The following is an 18708-nucleotide window of genomic DNA, read 5'->3' as shown; positions in this document are numbered from 1 at the left end:
ACAGACACATACTACTACAAACATGAATGTACTCTCTCTGACACACTCACAAATATCCCTACACACACTCACTTGTGTGTACTTTCACACACACACAGTTACACATACCACTGCGCGCACACACTCACTTGAGTGCATTCGCTCACACACACAGTAACACATACTCACATGCATGCACTCACACACACAAAGATGAGAAAACAGACTGGAGCAGTTAAGAGTTCTTGCAGAAGACAAGAACGCAGTCCCCAGTACCCACACGGTGGCCCACAACCATTTGTAACTCCAGATGCACTGAACCCAATGTCTTTTTCTGGTCCCCTTGGATACCTTCACACACAAACAAAAGGTAAGTCATTAAGAAAGACAGGAATAAGCTGGGTGGTGGTGACATATGCCTTTAATCCCAACACTTTGGAGGTGGAGGCAGGCAGATCTCTGTGAACTGGAAGCCAACCTGGTCTCCACTGTGTGCCAAGGCAGCCTACACAGTGAGACCCTGCCACAAAACAAACAAACAAAAAAGCACCCCAAACACCTAACACCACCTCCAAAGAGTTGTCCACATCGAGGAGGCAGCAAACAAAAAAGTAGAGCAGGGTTCCAGACGGAGTGAGCTGCTTGAGTACCAAGCATGGCCAAGTGGTGGCTGTTCCTACAGGTTCTGGACACGGGAGAGCAGCTGCTGGTCCCTGTGGATGTCTTGGAAGAGGAAAACAAGGGGGCCCTGTGGAAGTTTCTGCTCTCCGGAGCCATGGCTGGGGCAGTGTCTCGTACAGGGACAGCACCTCTGGACAGAGCCAGGGTGTACATGCAGGTTTGTCCACAGAACTGGGACCCTTCGCAGGGACAGTATCGATGGAGAGGTGGAGTTGATGAGACTCAGGATGGACTGGAACTAGACACAGAGCTCTCGGAAAGTTGCTGTGGAGGCTGAAGTTGTGGAAGATGGGGACAGGAAGTAGAGAAATGTTGGGGTTAGGTTTAGAGAACTCCAGACTAGGAGAGGAGGTAGAAAGGTTTGGAGATTTGGGGGTTGTGGGTGGTGTCTTTGGGATGCTTGCTGGGCAATGGAAGAAACTGAAGATGGACCCCCAAGGCTTCATGCATACCCGAAAAGCATTCACTGCTAAGCAAGGATCCCAGACCACCTTTCTTTTGAAAACAAACGTTTTGTTTTATATGTTTGAGTTTGTGCCTCTGTGGACTGTGTCATGCAGTGCTGCTGGAGGCCAGGAGAGGGCGGTGGATCCCCTGGAACTGGAGTTACCGATGGTTGAGAGCCACTGTGGGAGCTGGGAACAGACCAGTTTCCTTTGCAAGAGGTGCTCCCGTCCCCTGAGCCATCTTTTCAGCTACCAGCTCAGTGCTCTAAAGAAACTGTCTCACCAGCTACCCTCTTGTCACACTTTATTTCCAGGCATCTCAGTAAGTAGCCCAGATAATTCAGAAAGAACTTGAATACAATGTTCCTGACTCAGTCTCCTAAATAGTTGAGATCACAGATCAGCCTTGCCGGAGGAGGTCTTTTGAGAAATGTGAAGACTAAATAAATGGATCTAACTAGTGGCACAAGCCTGTGATGCCAGCTATTCCAGAGGCTCACACAGGAAGAGCTCCACTTCAAGGCCAGCTCAGACAATTTTAGTGAGAAGACCGTGTGTCAAAATATAAAATAAAAAGAGGTCTAGGGATGGCTCGGGTGGCGCCTCCCCACCCCCACCTAGAATCCCTCAGTGAGGGTCTAGGGGCGCGGTCAGGGTGGAGCCCCTACCTAGAAACCCCCTTAGGTAAGGGGTTTGGGGGGGGGACACCCGGAGGGCTCTCGGGGCTGCATACTCTTCCTTCTCCCCAGGTGTATTCCTCCAAGAGTAACTTCAGGAACCTGCTGAGTGGACTGCGGAGCCTGGTGCAGGAGGGCGGCATCCGCTCCCTCTGGCGGGGCAATGGCATAAACGTGCTCAAGATCGCCCCAGAGTACGCTATCAAGTTCTCTGTCTTTGAGCAGGTGAGCCTGAGTCTCACCACAGATCAAGCCCCAAGAGTGCAAGACAGCTCTCCACCCGCCCCAGACATACAGTGGAAGTGACTCTCTCACACCCACTCCCCTTGCAGTCTAAGAATTTCTTCTACGGTGTGCACACATCCCCGCCCTTCCAGGAACGGGTGGTCGCAGGGTCTCTGGCTGTGGCTATCTCCCAGACACTCATCAACCCCATGGAGGTAAGGCAGGGGCGCCCTGGGGGCCAGAGCTGGTTCTGGGGCACCCCTAACTTCCTCCTCTTCCTGTCCCACCCTTTACATCCCTCCTCCCTCTTCCTCCTCGTCTCAACCTCCTCCCTTCCTTCTTTCCACTCTCTCCCCTTCCTTGCTCTCCTCACTTTCTTCCACCCTTCTGCCCTTCCTTTTTTGAGGGGGCAGGTAGTGCTGTTGTTAGTGGTATTTTGTTTTGTTCTGTTCCCCTGAGACTGGGTTTCTCTGTTTAACGCTGGCTGGTCTGTCTCATAGAAATCGTCCTGTCTCAGCCTACCTGGTGCTGGGATTAAAGGCGTGTGCCACCACATCTGGACCTTTTCCTTATCCTTCCCTCCTTTATTCTGTCCCTCCTCCACTTTGGTTTTTGTGTGTTTGAGATAGGATTTCTTTGTTTAGTCTTGACTGTCCTAGAACAGGCTCTGTAGACCAGGCTAGCTTTGAACTCAGAGATCTGCCTGCCTCTGCCTCCAGAGTGCTGGGATTAAAGCCATGGAACACCATTCCCCAGCCTTGCCTTTTCTTTTTAAACTGTACTATTTTATGTGTATGGATATTTTGCCTGCATGTGTATCTATGCACCATGTGAATGTCTGGTGTTCATGAAGGCCAGAAGAGATCACAGAATCCCCTGAGACTGGAGTTAAAGATGGTTGTGAGCTACCTTGTGGGTACTGGAGCTATTCTGGGTCCTCTGGGAGAGCAACCATCTTTCAGCCCCATTCCTTTTCCTTCCCCCTTCTTAGTCCCTCAACTCATCCCTTCCTTCTCATTCCCTTCTTCCTCTTCCTCCTTCTTTCTCCTCTGTACTCCCCCTTTCCTCCCTCGTTTATTGACACAATTTTCAAATTGTAACATGGAACAGCTTAGAACAGAAGATCTGTTGCCCTGCCTGGGTCTCCCACGTGCTAGACTCCCAAGTTATAGACACTAAAGGCAGCTTTCTTCATTATTTTTTTCTTCTCTGATGCTGGAACTCAGGCCTGTTCAGGCTAAGCAAGCCCTCATCACCGAGTCACCACACTAGCCCATACCTCCTTCTCCTTGCTGTGTGTCATGCACTGATCTGTCACTCCAGATGGCCCATCCCTTGTTTACAACAATCCCACAGATTTGCTATGTACTTTCCTAAGGTCCTAAGCTTAGTTATAAACCTTCTTACGGTGCCCAAGTTCACACACACACACACACACACACACACACACACACACACACACACACAAGCAATGTGCTACATCTTTTGGCTTTTTAAAAAAAGATTTATTTATTTATTTTTATACATGAGTACACTGTAGCTGTCAGACACACCAGAAGGGGGCATCAGATCGCATTACAGATGGTTGTGAGCCACTGTGTGGTTGCTGGGAATTGAACTCAGGCCCTCTGGAAGATCAGTCAGTGCTCCAGCCCTAGTTTTGTTTTTTAAAGTGTAGCCCAGGCCGACTTTAATCACGACATGTAGCCAAAATGACCCTAAATTCCTGATCCTCCTGCCTCCAGGTGTGCACACCGCACCCAGCACAATCTACTCTGGTCCAAAGTCAACTAGAAGTTTCCAGTCAGCCTCAGCTCTCCCTACAGTTTGCCAGGATCTCTCTGCAGTGCGACCCTCCCAAGGCTGCCTTTTCTACCAGGACGGTGCATGGCTTAGTGTGCTTTGAGTTTTTTCTCTCAGGCTGTGACAGATGTGTGAAGATGTATGTGTCCCAAGGTTTACAACAGCCCCAAACCACCCATCTCTCTACTCCTTTGCTTCAAAGACACTCAGCCTGCCTTCCTAGTTTACTGTTTAACTTGTAGATTTAGTCAGACAGGGTGACCATACCCCTAACTCCAGCACTCCAGAGGCAGAAGCAGGAGCATGTCTGAAAGACCAACCTGGTCTACATAGAAAGTTCCAGAACAATCAGACCTGCAGAATGAGGCCCTGCCTCAAAAAAAAAAAAAAAAAAAAAAAAATTTAGAGACGCTTTTGTATTTCAGAAGCTAAGTCTTTGTTTTTGGTTCTCTCTCTCTCTTCTTTGTGTGTGTGTGTCTGTGTGTGTGTGTGTGTTCATGGAGGTACCTCTTTTCTTGTGGGGCAGGAGCACCAACGAAGATTAAGTTCAAGGTTTTGTACATAGTAGGCTAGCACTCCACCACTGAACTACATCCTGTCACCCTGTCCTGGGTTTTTGTGTGATTTTTTTTTGGGTGGGGGGATATGTCCATTTGTGCATGCAGTGGCTATAGAGGTCAGAAGAGACCATCAGATCCCCAGGAGCTGGAGTTACCAGGTGGGTTCCACAATCAAACTTGAGTCTTCAAGCTTGGACCAAATGCCTTAATGCATTTGAGCATCTCACAAGCCTCTTCTGTTTTTGGTGAAGTCTCATGTAGCCCAAGCTATATATCTCAGGATGATCTTGACCTCTCAATCCTCTTCAGCTACACAGCGAACTAGGGGCCAGCCTGGGCTACTTCAGACCCCTTCTCAAGCAAACAGAGTAGAAATTTGGTTGTACCCTGGGCAATGATTACAGTTAGAAGGCAGACCACCAGACCCCACCAGACCGAGTTTCTTTGTGTAGCCCTGGCTGTCCTGGAACTCAGTCTGTAGACCAGACTGGGCTGGCTTTAAACTCAGAGATCTTGTTCTGCCTCCCTAGTGCTGGGACCAAAGGTGTGCACCACCACTGCCGGCTTTTTTTTTTTTTTTTTTGTTTTGTTTTGTTTTGTTAAGACAGTTTTTCAGGTTTGGTAGGGTAGTAGGACGTGTCTTTAATCCCAGCACTCTAGAAGCAGAGGCAGGACAATCTGTGAGAGTTTGAAGTCAGCCTGGTCTTTCTTCATAGTGGGTTTCAAGCCAGCCAGGGCTACATAATAACATATTCTATCTCAAAAGAAGGAGCAGGGTAAGGTTTCATTGTAGCCCAGGCTGGACTGGTACTCTCCTTATATAACAAGATGACTTTAAACTTCCTGTCCTGGGGCTGGCGAGATGGCTCAGTGGTTAAGAGCAATGACAGATCTTCCAGAGGTCCTGAGTTCAATTCCCAGCAACAACATGGTGGCTCACAACCATCTGAAATGAGATCTGATGCCCTCTTCTGGTGTTTCTGAAGACAGACACAGTGTACTTATATATAATAAATAAAACTTAAAAAAAAAAAAAAAAAACAGAAACAAAAACAAAAACTTCCTGTCTCATTTCTACTTTTGGGTGCTGAGATCACAGATGTGTGCCACCACACCCAGTTTATGGGGATGCTTGGATGAAACTCAAGACTTTGTACTAGGCATGCCCTCTACCAAAAGAGCCAGAGCCTCCATCTGTTGTTTTTTTGTGAAAGGGTCTTGCTGTGTAGCCCGGATTCGGTTGAAGTTTGTGATCCTCTTGCTCCAGCTTCACCAGTGCTGAGATGATGGGTGTGTTAGCAGAAAGCCTAGGTTTAATCTTTAAAAAGCTCAACAGCCACAGGTATTATGTTATATGAGAAGAACCTAGCTAGTGCACTTCTGTAAGACTTCCTCTCTTCCATATAGGTGGTCTATCTCAGGTTGCATATGTACAACTGAGCCCTTGACAATATCTCTACCTACAAGGGACAGGCTAGGGCAACAGGCCTGGCAGAGCGTTAAACCAAACGGACCTCCTCCTGCTCCAGGTACTCAAGACGCGACTGACCCTTCGCTTCACCGGCCAGTATAAAGGGCTTCTGGACTGTGCCAGGCAGATCTTGGAACGGGATGGCACCCGAGCCCTTTACCGAGGCTACCTGCCCAACATGCTGGGCATCATCCCCTATGCTTGCACTGACCTGGCTGTTTATGAGGTGTGTGTCTCCAGAGGAGAGAACACTGGCTTCAGGCCAGCCCGTAGTTTTCTCCCTGTTCCTTCTCTTAAATCTTGGTTTTTAGATTATTTAATGCAGCATTTGGGAGCTGGGAACTGAACTTGAGTCTTCTTGGTGGGGGGGGGGGGGGGGAAACAAATCCTTTTTACTGAGGAACCATCTCGCCAGCCCACTGTTTTTGTTTGGTCCCCTGATCGCCACACAGGGGTTCTGTGTGTATCCCTGACTGTCGTGAAACTCACTCTATAGACCAGACTGCCCTCCTACTCAGAGATCCAAAGCCTGTTGTTTTTTAAGACAGGGTCTTGGTATGTAGCCTTGTCTAAATTAGAACTCAGTATGCACATGAGGCTAGTCACAAATTTAAAGAGCTCCTCCAGCCTCGGTCTTCCAGTGCTGAGTTTAAAGGTGTGTGCCATCATGCCTAGCCGGCTTTGATTTTGAGACAGGATCTTAGTATGTAGCCTTGGCTGTCCCTGAATGTAGAGACCCACCAGCAGATCCAACAGTAGAGGGATGGACGGTGAACACCACCATGTTTGTCTTGACTCTGAGTCCCTATCAAGAGCGCTCTTGTCTCCTTTTGCAGCTACTCCGGTGCTTGTGGCAGAAGTCGGGCAGGGACATGAAGGACCCCAGTGGCCTCGTCAGCCTGTCGTCTGTAACACTGTCCACGACTTGTGGCCAGATGGCCAGTTACCCACTGACTTTGGTGCGCACGAGGATGCAGGCACAAGGTCCGCCTGACTCCAGGAGCCACTGCACATACCTATCCCTTGCCTTACTCCAGCTCACTGAATTTTCTCACCCTTCCTACCAATTTCCAGCCTCTCTATAACCCATCTGGTTTATACTTACCTTTGCTAAGTACTGAATCCACCGAAGCTTAGGTTCACCTCCAATCTAATCCCGGCCCTCAAAATAACATGCCTATCACCCGTCATTTGGGAGGCCAGCCTCAGCTACCTTAAGGCTGGGGCTCAAGGTACAGAGTGTGCCTAATATGTATGGGCTCAATCCCTAGTACCATGTAAACTGGGTGTGGTACTGTTGATACTCCAGCAGGAGGTATTAAAGGCAAGGGGATCAAGAGTTCAAAGCTAGCCTCAGCTACATATGGAGTTCTAGGCCAACCTGCACCACATGATACCATCTCAAAATAGACACATACACAACAACTGAATGATATCTGCAAGTCCTTCAAAGTGTGACTCAGATCCTTCACTGTGACATCTCCTGTCACACCCAGTGCTAAACTTGTCTTTGTCTATTCCCAGACACTGTGGAGGGCTCCAACCCCACCATGCTGGGAGTCTTCAAGAGGATACTGAGCCAGCAGGGTTGGCCTGGGCTATACAGGGGCATGACACCCACATTACTGAAGGTGTTACCAGCAGGCGGCATCAGCTACCTGGTTTATGAAGCCATGAAGAAAACCCTGGGTGTACAAGTCCTCTGCAGATGACCTGCCCGGAACGAGAGTGGAAGACCCGGTGTTCCTGAGTCTCAAAAAGCACTTCAGGCTCAGGCTTTAAGCCATTTTGGTTTGCAAAAGCCATCCAGGACTAGGGTTAGAAGAGTGCTGCACGCCCTTCCTGCAGGGATATAGTCTGCGTTAGGATTCCAGCCTGGTTTTTGCAGGCTTGTCCAAGAGAAGATGCAGACAAGGAATAAAGATAGTTTTGGATATCTGTGTCTGGGATTAGCTGGTTCTGGGTGGGGATCTCGGAGAATGTGGGTATATAGTTCAGAGTTTTTGCCTAACATGAGATCCTAGGTTCAATCCTCACCCTGACGACCTGGGGAACAAGGTGACCTGAGATTTCTTGGGTGAATGCTTGGAGCTGGAGTCTTGAACATCCCTATAAAGGGACATGGGACTCCTGAGTCCAAAGTGGCAACTGGACCCCTGTAGAAACTTGGAATCGCCTCTGGGTCCAGGGTTGGGAGCAGGAGGCTTGGACCCCTGTGGGGTACTAGGGTCGAGGTTGGGAATAGGCTTGAAGTTTGAGGGGTTTGCCATGTGTCTTGGAAGTGAAGGCTCTAGGTCCTTTGTATGAGAAAAAATCCTGGAGGCTTCACCCAATTTCGGGCCATCCACAAACCTATAGAAATACCGATTTCCCAAGGCTTCAAACAGGCCACGTGCAAGGCCTCCCCAAGCCAGGCCACTGATTTAAGGTCAACCCATAGTTCCGGCAGAAGTTCACCACCTCCCACATCCTGCCATTCACTTCTGCTACCACTAATCCGCTCTTGCCGTCTGGTAGCGGGTTCCACCCCAATGCAGATGCACTTTCACTGGCTCCCATCAAAACAGAGCGCTATTACTTCCGTTGCTGCCATTTGTCCATGGAGGGGTCAATCATTAAACGCTTGCCCTTGTCGCTCAGCCATTGGCTCAGAGGTTAGAGGGACACGGATTCTGAGAAAAGTCACGTCCAAATCCAAAACGCTTCAGGGACTGGGTTAAATGGCTGCCAATCTGGGCAAGCACCGCCTCCTAAGTGTATTCATTAGCTGGTATTTACGACTATCTCGCTGAGCGCCCGCCCTGCTCATCCAAGAGAGCTTTCATAAGTCCCGCCCCCAAGACCACGTGACTGGCCAGAGCCATCACTCTTATCCTAGAACCGCCCCGAGAATGTGGAACTCATGCTTCATTGGGCCTCCTGAATTCTCGCGTGACTTCCAATTGCCCGCCCAGCGCCAGCAGCCCTCGGTTTATTGAGTCCTATAGTCGTCAGTCACACCGCGCCTCCCGCCCCCAGCATCTTCTGGAACTCTGACTGGTCGTCCAGACTTACAGCCCACGATTGGCGGGCACAGGGCGAAAGCCGCATCCTACTGGCTGTTCCGCGCCGTCCGTCAAGCCGGCGGCGGGAGGAGGTGCCCCTCCTTCCCCCCCCCCCTCGTCGCCTTCCCAGCCGCTGGCTTCCCATCGTGCTCCGCGGCCGAGTGGAGCGAGGCCTTGTTCCCGCGTTGAGCCGCCGCCGCCTCCTCAGCTTGAAGCCTCCGCGCCAGGCCCGTCCCCGCCGCGCCATGTCGGACTACAGCACCGGAGGTCCTCCGCCCGGCCCGCCGCCTCCCGCTGGCGGAGGAGGAGGAGCCGCGGGTGCGGGAGGAGGCCCTCCGCCGGGCCCTCCGGGCGCTGGAGACCGGGGCGGCGGAGGCCCTGGCGGCGGCGGCCCGGGTGGAGGAGGCGCGTCCGGGGGCCCCTCGCAGCCTCCTGGTGGTGGCGGCCCGGGGATCCGCAAGGACGCCTTTGCCGACGCGGTGCAGCGGGCCCGCCAGGTGAGGGGGCCGCGAGGGCGCGTGCGCGCGCGGGGGAGGGGGCGGCGGCGCGCGCGGGGTCGCGAGAGGGTCACGTGGGCGGCGGGCTCGGGGCGGGGAGTCTGGGGCCGTCACATCATAAGGGTGACCCTCTGCGTGCGTGGAGTTAAGGGTGCGCTGAAGGCTGATCTTCGAAAACCAGACTTTGCACTGGACTATTCCTCTTAGGATACCAGGGCTTGCAGTCTTTGGGGTCTCTGAGACCCACCCCCGTACTTACACCTGGTCTTCTCTATTTGAACTAGACGGTTGCAGTTTAATCCTTGGAGTTCCCAGGATTTTATTTCTGAGTGTACTAGAAGATTCCTCTAGGATCCATAAAGGTTGCAGTCTGGGACAGTGTTCCCAAGAGCTGTCCCCAAGCTTGCACTCCTTATTTCCATTCAGGACATAAGGGCTTGTATTCTGAGGACCACTCCAAAGTCTAAGAGTGTTTGTGATTTGGAGAGGTCTCCTGGTTTCCCATAGGCCTCAGCTTGAATGTTAAGAGGGTGTCCCCAAGAATCATTCCTGGGTTTGCACTTAAGCACCCCCTTAGGACTCATGGGGTCTTGGAAACTGAGGCAGGTCCGTAAGAGCTATTCCTGAGTTCATGAAGAATGGGGTCAGAGATGCTGTGAGACCCTTGGAATCTTAGGGTCCCCAAGAGCCTCTCGGGGTTTGTAAAAGTTGCATTGCAGAATGCTAGAGGACCACTATTCAGAGACATGAGGGCTCAGAATATATTAGTTCCCAAGACAGCCCTAGGTTTGCATAGGGACTGAGTTTAGGCATATACTTAGAAAGTGAGGAGACTCACCTTAGCACATATTTGCCCCAGAAGTTCAACTACCTTTCTGAGGATCTCACTTTACACAGTTACTCCTATTTTCATATCAAAACGGGTCCCCCAATCCAGTCCATTTCTGACCCTTACCTAGGAAGGGATTTGGTGAGGGGTGGGGAGAAGTCCTTTCTGTTGGATCCAGATGGTGAAGAACGAACCCTTTATTAGAGAGCCTGGTCTTCAGAGTGAGGTGGGGAAGGCAGACCAGGGAAACTGCTTTTTGCTGTTTGAATTCAAAAGAATTGTCTCCCTTTGGGAACATGGCTTGTTTTCATGAGAGCATATAGAAGTGTTATGTGCTGGTGTGACCCGGCTCAGCTTTGCTCACAACCCCACTCAGGTCTGTTCTGAAAGTTGGAAGGGCCGGCCTTACTGCAGATGCTGGTATCCTGGGGTTATCCCAAGGCCTCTGGGCTAAGAACTGGCTTCTCCCTAGGTGGGAGGACTCATTGGGTTAGTGCCCTCTTCCTTATCATCTCTGCCTTCCTCCAAGTTGGGGTGGGCTTTAGCATGCCTTTTTTCTGGTCATCTCCTAAAATTAAGAGGCAGCTTCTCATGGGTAAATGTTATGTCATACCCATAAGTGCTGTCAGTTGGGGTGATACTCCCTGTCAAGGGTAGCATGCTTTGGGGGGGGGTTATAACAGTAGGCCAGATCCTGAGTTCAGGATTTTGGATGTATTTGCTGGCTTAAGGGTGATGTGAATATGTTCTCTGTGCACTTGAAACTCAGTGTGTGCCCCAAAGGGGCTTTTGTGGATGTCAGGTGCCTTGAAGATTGGTTGAGATGTTTCAGTATGTTTTGTAAAAATGTCCATAAGAGACAGGATAGTTGGAAGGACCACACTGAAGTCCTGTTTGCTGTCCAGGTTACTTGTGAGAGCTGGTCCAAGACTTGTGGGCACAGGTCCTGACCATAATGGGGACAGGGAGCCTGCAGTTCTTAGAAACCTTGGGAGACATTCATAAAAGCTTCCAGAGTGTCTGTGCTTCTCAAAATCAGGGAGTCACTCCAGGCCAAGGCTAGAGATAAACTTGAGGGTTGCTTTGGATGGGTAACTCATCTATACTTCTACCTCACCCTAGATTGCAGCCAAAATTGGAGGTGATGCTGCTACCACCGTGAATAACAACACTCCTGATTTTGGTTTTGGGGGCCAAAAGAGACAGCTGGAAGATGGAGGTAACCAGTGGTGGTGGTGGTTGACTCTCACCCAAGAGAGAGGCCTGGGGCTGAGAGTAGCATTTTGTCCCAATGGGGCTTCAAGACAGGGGAACCAGCCCAGCTTTTTGTTCCATCTGCCATTCTTGAGTATCAGATAGCTGAGAAAAGAGCAGGTTGATTGTGACCAGGGAGAGTGGTAGGTTCTCAAGATTGCTGCTTCTCTTTGATAGAATGACACAGGGCACAAAGTAGCTTTTAAGCAGGACATTTGTTTCCTGGGCAAGTCTGACTCTAATCTGGGAGGACCCTGTGGTGTTAATAATGTTCATGTGTTAAAAGTTAACTTTGTCACTCTGAGTTAGTAAATGAGATGGGCATGTTGCCCCTTTCTGGACCAGCACCTTCTAATTCTCCATCTCAGCTGTCATGTAGATCTCTGCTGGTGACTATGCCTAGAATATGCCACACCAACTTTGGGGTTGAAGCATTGCGGGTGGGTAGTGTCACATCTGACAGGCTCTCTCTCATCTACAGACCAGCCAGACAGCAAGAAATTGGCTTCCCAGGGAGACTGTAAGTCTACTGGGTGTGTGCAAGCAGGGGCATCATGGGTTGGGGTTGGGGAGCCCAGATAGATGCTAAGCTAGACTCTGCTTTGAATTTCTCTTCCCAGCGATTGGTTCTCAACTAGGACCCATCCATCCTCCCCCCAGGTAAGCTGTACTGAGCCTCCTCCTGTCTTTGTTTTAAAGGGCTGGCATAGAGTCATCTTTGGAGCCAGAGGATGCTGGTGGACAGGGAAAAGGGTGCACTTGTGTCCATGAGTGTGCTCTATGAATAGGGGTGGATTGTAGCCATTGTAGCAACATGGTTCAGCACTGGCTATGAGTGGTCAGATGCTCCCAGGGGCATCTGGGAGCCTGTGGAGTATACTGCTATCTGGCTGCCTCAGATGGCTTGGGGTGAATATGACTGGGTTGTTGAGATGGGCCACAGGTTTTCTTTGAATGAGTCTGTTTGAAATACAATGGACACTAATCAGAATGAGATGAACTACGTGACACGTCCTGGACCATAGGTGTGGTATGGAAATGTACAAGGTGGGGAAGCTATACTCAGTCAATAGAGCATTCACCTTGGACCCCACCCCACCCCCAAATACCTTGCCTCAAAACAAAACACCAGGCAAAGTGATACACATCCTCTTACCACGGGGGAGGTTAAGGCAGGGGAATCAGAAATTCAGTGCCAGCCTGAGCTATATGACATTTTGTCTCCAAAAATCAAATTCAAGTGTTTTTACCTGAGGAAATAGGATTGCCATGGGCCACTTGTAGACTCTCTGGTCCTGAAGACATTGCCCTTCTGTTAGTAGCAGGGCGTGCTGCAAAGACCTGGAACTTCAAAGGGCTACCAGGCCTTTATTTCCAGGAAAGCTGTATGGTTTCTCCTCTGGCTGGAGGCTGATGTTGAGTGTCTTTTCCCACAGGACCTCACTGACAGAAGAGTACAGGGTTCCAGACGGCATGGTGGGCTTGAGTGAGTGTGGGTTCACTTGATGAGGGTGGGTGTCTGAGAGCCTGTGGCCAAGGAATTTCTGTGCAATAGTGTTCAAAGGACTGCTGGTGGGGAACCTTGGTCTGGGTGTCCTTAGCCTTCACCTTTCTCTTCTTTCCACTCAGTCATTGGCAGAGGTGGTGAGCAGATAAACAAAATCCAGCAGGACTCAGGCTGCAAAGTTCAGATCTCACCAGGTACAGTCCTCCATCTATAAAGTTGCCTGGGACTTCAGGGCAAAGATGGCTCTGCTGGGTGGATACTTCCTGCAGAAGTGCAGATACCATGGTGGCAATGTTTGTACTGTTGTTTTTTGGGGGGGGGTTTGGTGTGTTTGGTGTGCACCTGTTATGGTGCACACATGGAGGTCAGGCTAGCTCTCCCCCCCAGTTATGGAATCCAGATACTGAACTTAAGTTATCAGGTTTGTTGATGAGCACCTTTGCTCCCTGCCCTTGTTTTTCCTCTTTGCTTTTGGGGTAGTCTAGGGGAACGTGGGCATGGACGTGGAGGCACCACTTTCCAGGTGGCGGCTCAATGGTGTCACCTTAAACTGCTGCAGAAAGCCAAATGGCAGGCTCTCGAGCTGCTTGGGTCTGCCTCTGTGGAGCATGTACATGGGGCTCCTTTTAGATTTAAGGTGGGGTCCTGGGTGTTAGGAGTAATCCTGAGCTGATTTCTGGAGTCTCCCCTTTTCTCTATCCTCTTGCCTTAGCCGCTGGGTTCTAGGAAAGATGTAGTGCTCTGCGTGTCTTCCTCCTAACTTCTGTCTTAACCTGATGGGTTTTAAAGAAACAACCTTCTAGTGTCTCATGGCAGGGGGTGAAATGATTTGTAGGAGAGGGCTGCAGGTTGTTCTGGACGTTTCTTGTCCCTAACCCCTCTGCACTGAGTCCGAGTCACTCTTCTCTGCAGATAGTGGTGGCCTCCCTGAGCGCAGCGTGTCCCTGACTGGAGCACCTGAGTCAGTCCAGTAAGTCCCCAGAAGTTAATGACACCTATGTGTGTCCTTCCCACTAGACTTTTCCCTAGATCTTTATGGACAATTTGACATCCTCTCTCTCAATCTTGAACAGCCCCAGGTCTGACACCCACCAGATAACTCACCTGAGCTGGGTGTACTGCAGATGCACACTCTGAGTGCCACCCTGTTATCTTTCCAGAAAGGCAAAGATGATGCTGGATGACATCGTGTCTCGGGGCCGTGGGGGCCCCCCAGGACAGTTCCATGACAACGCCAATGGGGGTCAGAATGGCACAGTACAGGAGATAATGATCCCTGCTGGCAAGGCTGGTCTGGTCATTGGCAAGGGTGGAGAGACCATCAAGCAGCTGCAGGTGTGTGTTGGCACAGGCCAAAGTATTAGTCCCCACGTTCTCCAGCGTCCCTGAGGCTGCCTCTGACAGGTACTTACATTATAGGAGCGGGCCGGGGTGAAGATGATTTTAATTCAGGATGGCTCCCAGAACACAAATGTGGACAAGCCGCTGAGGATTATTGGGGACCCATACAAAGTGCAGGTGAGCTCCCAGGAAGCATGGACTTGGGAAGGCGTCACTGTCCAGCCTTGCCTGGCTATTGCCAGTGCAGCCCCCCACCCCCCAAGCCTTTCAGCCTCTTGCCCTGGATGAACAGCTCTTTAAGGCATTTTGCAGCTCCACAGGGATGTCGGGGACCCTCGCAGGTGCCAGGAGGTGGGTGCAATGGCAGCACACTTGCCTGTTCCCACTGTTGAGTGTGGTATGTTCACAGCAAGCCTGTGAGATGGTGATGGACATCCTTCGAGAACGTGACCAGGGTGGCTTTGGGGACCGCAACGAATACGGATCTCGGGTTGGCGGAGGCATTGATGTGAGTGCAAGCGCTCCAAGGAGGTGGGAAGCTGGGAGCAGGGCAGAGCTAGCAGCACACCAGGTGACCCTGTGTCTCCTGGTCTCCCAGGTGCCTGTACCCCGGCATTCAGTTGGTGTAGTCATTGGCCGGAGTGGAGAGATGATCAAGAAGATCCAGAATGATGCCGGTGTGCGCATCCAGTTCAAGCAAGGTGAGGGGTGGGTGCCACCTTGGCCCAGGCACTGGTGCTGCCCGCCAGCTTTCCAGACCCTCAGTGCCTATAGAGGCTTGGTGCCTAGTTCCTGTCAGTTGCTTTTCTGAATTCTGTGGACCTCGAAGGTGGGAGGATGCTCAAGCTGTTAATCTGAGTAGATGGACGTGTTCTGAGAAATAGGGCTTCCTGCTTGTCCACATGGAGGCAGCAAACCAGAGGAGCTGATTTTGAAGGAGCTTGGCTTTGCTTTGAGTAGTATCTGTTTCTTGGATGTCAGATGACGGGACCGGCCCTGAGAAGATTGCTCACATCATGGGGCCTCCAGATCGGTGTGAGCACGCAGCCCGAATCATCAATGACCTCCTCCAGAGTCTTCGGAGTGGGCCCCCAGGTCCTCCAGGGGCTCCTGGCATGCCTCCTGGGGGCAGGGGCCGGGGCCGAGGCCAAGGCAACTGGGGCCCTCCTGGAGGAGAGATGACTTTCTCCATTCCTACCCACAAGTGTGGGCTGGTCATTGGCCGAGGTGAGTTCCTGAGGCTCTGCTCTTTCCCTGCCTGGCTCTGTACTTGCCAGCCCTTCACTGTCTCTGGTCCCACAGGTGGGGAGAATGTGAAGGCCATTAACCAGCAGACAGGCGCCTTTGTGGAAATATCTCGGCAGCTGCCACCCAACGGGGACCCCAATTTCAAGTTGTTTGTCATCCGGGGCTCGCCCCAGCAGATTGACCATGCAAAGCAGCTCATTGAGGAGAAGATAGAGGTACGTTCACAGGTGCTGGTGAAGGTGCCCTCTCCCCTTTGGGTTGCTCACTGCAGCTGCCACTTTTTCCCTTAGGGACCCCTCTGCCCAGTTGGACCAGGCCCTGGGGGACCAGGCCCTGCAGGACCCATGGGGCCTTTCAATCCTGGACCCTTCAATCAGGGGCCTCCAGGGGCACCCCCACAGTGAGTATTTTTCTTGGCTCTTGGGTTGTGTTTAGTGTTGTGGGGCCTGGAAAAAGAGACAGGCCCTTTCTCACTGGACTGTGCAGCCCAGTTCCACTACCTTTGACCTTGGTCTTGGTTCTATGTCAGCCCCAGTTTTCTGTTGTTGGTAAGGACTTCTGTTTTTACATCCTCGAACCAGTTCTCATGGCCACTTCTCTTCTCCCCTGCAGTGCTGGTGGTCCTCCTCCTCACCAGTACCCGCCTCAGGGCTGGGGCAATACCTACCCCCAGTGGCAACCACCTGCCCCTCACGACCCAAGTAAGTGTCAACACCACGTAGGAAATTTGGGGAGTGACACTAAGCCAGTTACTGGGCCATTCCTCAACCAACCTTTCTTCCTATAGACAAAGCTGCAGCAGCAGCTACAGACCCTAATGCTGCCTGGGCTGCCTACTACTCCCACTACTACCAGCAACCCCCAGGTCCTGTGCCAGGCCCTGCCCCAGCTCCTGCAGCCCCACCTGCACAAGGGGAGCCCCCCCAGCCTCCACCTACTGGCCAATCAGACTACACCAAGGCTTGGGAAGAGTATTACAAAAAAATTGGTAAGTTCAGTGCTGGGGAGTAGTGGGTATTCTGCACAGGGTCCAGCTTCCCTAACACCCTATCCTGTTCCTCAGGCCAGCAGCCCCAGCAGCCTGGGGCTCCCCCACAGCAGGACTACACCAAGGCCTGGGAGGAGTACTACAAGAAGCAAGGTAAACTGCTGGGTGGGTACGGGTGGGGCTGCTGTGGGGAGGGGAGGTAGGATTTTGCCAGCCACTAACTAATCTCTGTGCCCACAGCACAAGTGGCCACTGGTGGGGGTCCTGGAGCACCCCCTGGCTCCCAGCCTGACTACAGTGCCGCCTGGGCTGAGTATTACAGACAGCAGGCTGCTTACTACGGACAGACCCCAGGCCCTGGTGGCCCACAGCCACCTCCCACCCAGCAGGGACAGCAGCAGGCAAGTGGGAACTGCCACCCTCCTCCTCCTCCTTTCTCCTTCCAACCCCCGGCCACCGTCCATCCTGCCTTAGTGGGTAGCGCCGGAAACCCTTTCCCCTGCGGGGTGTGCCCTTGATGCCAGCCTCGGGCGCGTGGCCAGAGTCTCCCAGAGCCCCGCAGCCCCGCCGCTGGGAAGCGCTCGATGGGTGCAGAGGCTCACGGAAGAGGCTCCTCCGGTAGCCACTGTTGGTGCGACGTTGGGTGCTGGGGGCACGGACCGCAAAGGTGGAACTCTGAACTGCTGGGGTGTCCCGGGTGGGGGCAGGAAGTGGGGACTGTGCTGGGTGCCACACCGGTTGCTGAACCCGCTCGCTCAAAATCTGGCCACTTGGGAAGAAAATGTATTTTTTTTCCCCTTTCAGCATCACTATTTTGGGTTTTGTTCTTTTTTATTCTTTTTTTTTTTTTTTTAAGCCACCATCTTTATTCCCCATGCCCAAGTAACTGCGTGTTGCAGGCGGCCCTGGCTCTGCTGGGATGGAGGGGAGCCCACTGAGGGGACTGGGCCCTCCCTGCCTGGCAAGGCCACCTCTGGTGTGCTTGCCTCTGTGTCCCGGTCTTGTCTGTGAAGTGGGCATGACGATCGTTGCCACCTTCCAACCTACCTCACAGGGGTGTTGTGGGGACACCATGATCTGAATGTTGTGACGCCGAGCCACCGCCTCCCTCCTCTGTCCCCTCCCCCCTGGCACTTCTCCCCTGTATGCCCTCTTCCACACCTCTGGCTTCTGCTGCAGACTACTCCTCCTCTTCTTCCTCCTGCTTCTCCTCCACCAAGGAGCAGTCTGACCAGTGGAGTCCCCAAGACAGACAGTCATAGCCCCCTGCTTAGCCTGTGGGGGCTTGGGCCTGGCCTCTTGGCCCACTGCCTGGAGTCGCAGCCTCTTGTAGCCAGGCCGCCCCTCCTGCCATGACCATTCCTGTCTCTCCCTCTCTGCAGGCAACTGAAGCAAATGGATATGAACTTCATCTGTGAAAATATTTTTCCCTCCATTTTTTTGTTCCATTTGGGGGTTTCTTTTATTGGTTTCTATATTTGATTGGTTTGGTGAGAGAGCTGCCTAGGGTTCAGGGGATCCCCTTCATGCTAAGGCGCTCCCTCTCATTCTGTGTGTCTCACATTTTTCCTTTCCAAAATCGGGATCCTTCATGTTGAGCCAGCCTTAGAAAATAGCGAGAATTTAACCTCTGCCAAAAAAAAAAAAAAAAAAAAAAAAATTTAAAAATTAAATCACAAAGAGCAGAACAAAACCTATAAAATGATATATATATAGAAATATATAAATCTCTATCCCCCAGCCTTCGAGCCCACCCTCTGAGGGAAGCGATTCACTATCTCCCTACTGTCCGGGGCCCTATTCTTGTTTTTCAATAAACTTTTTAAAAGGAAAGAAACAGTCACTCTTGCTATCTCTTTTTTTTTTTTTTTTTTCAGTTTTTCTTTCTCTTTTTTTTTTTTTTTTTTTAAGTTAGAGTTGGAACATTCCTTGGACCAGGTGTGGGTGTCACAGGCCCCTCCTGCCCATTTCTCTCTGTCTCTCTTTCTCCCTGCTCCCCCCACCCCCCCTTCCCTGGCTCCTCCCTGTACCCACCCCAACCCCAGGACTGGCCTGGTACGTTGTCATCTGTTGAAGATGAGATAAACTGAGAACAAAACAAATTGTATGGCAGTTTTTACTTTTTATCGCTCGTTTTTAACTTCACAAATAAATGGTA

The 18708-nt window shown here is 51.5% G+C and overlaps 2 protein-coding genes across 3 annotated transcripts; both read left to right on the top strand.

The window, feature by feature from the left end:
• Positions 1-634: 634 nt before the first annotated feature.
• SLC25A41 (solute carrier family 25 member 41) lies at positions 635-7554 on the top strand (the record flags this gene model as incomplete). Its single annotated transcript, XM_080917428.1, has 6 exons — positions 635-817; positions 1856-2008; positions 2116-2223; positions 5901-6068; positions 6679-6826; positions 7367-7554. The coding sequence occupies 6 exons, from the start codon at positions 635-637 to the stop codon at positions 7552-7554; spliced, it is 948 nt and encodes a 315-aa protein (XP_080773554.1).
• Positions 7555-9048: 1494 nt separating this feature from the next.
• Positions 9049-18661, top strand: KHSRP (KH-type splicing regulatory protein). 2 transcript variants are annotated; one of them, XM_080917317.1, is made up of 19 exons: positions 9049-9383; positions 11335-11431; positions 11948-11986; positions 12087-12126; positions 12903-12952; positions 13096-13167; positions 13886-13943; positions 14134-14308; positions 14393-14491; positions 14724-14822; positions 14913-15015; positions 15296-15541; positions 15617-15777; positions 15853-15962; positions 16175-16263; positions 16350-16550; positions 16626-16703; positions 16791-16951; positions 17933-18660. In XM_080917317.1, exons 1-19 carry the CDS (start codon positions 9132-9134, stop codon positions 17966-17968), a joined length of 2166 nt encoding a protein of 721 aa, XP_080773443.1. In that variant the 5' UTR covers positions 9049-9131; the 3' UTR covers positions 17969-18660. The 2 variants fall into 2 exon arrangements, with proteins under 2 accessions (XP_080773443.1, XP_080773442.1); XM_080917316.1 differs by having other exon boundaries at positions 16791-18661.
• The last annotated feature ends 47 nt before the right edge of the window (positions 18662-18708 follow it).

Source organism: Micromys minutus, assembly GCF_963924665.1.
Source record: "Micromys minutus genome assembly, chromosome: 5".
Taxonomy (NCBI): Eukaryota; Metazoa; Chordata; class Mammalia; order Rodentia; family Muridae; genus Micromys; species Micromys minutus.
Note: the sequence above shows the minus strand (reverse complement) of the source record. Positions and strands in the feature narration are given on the sequence as shown.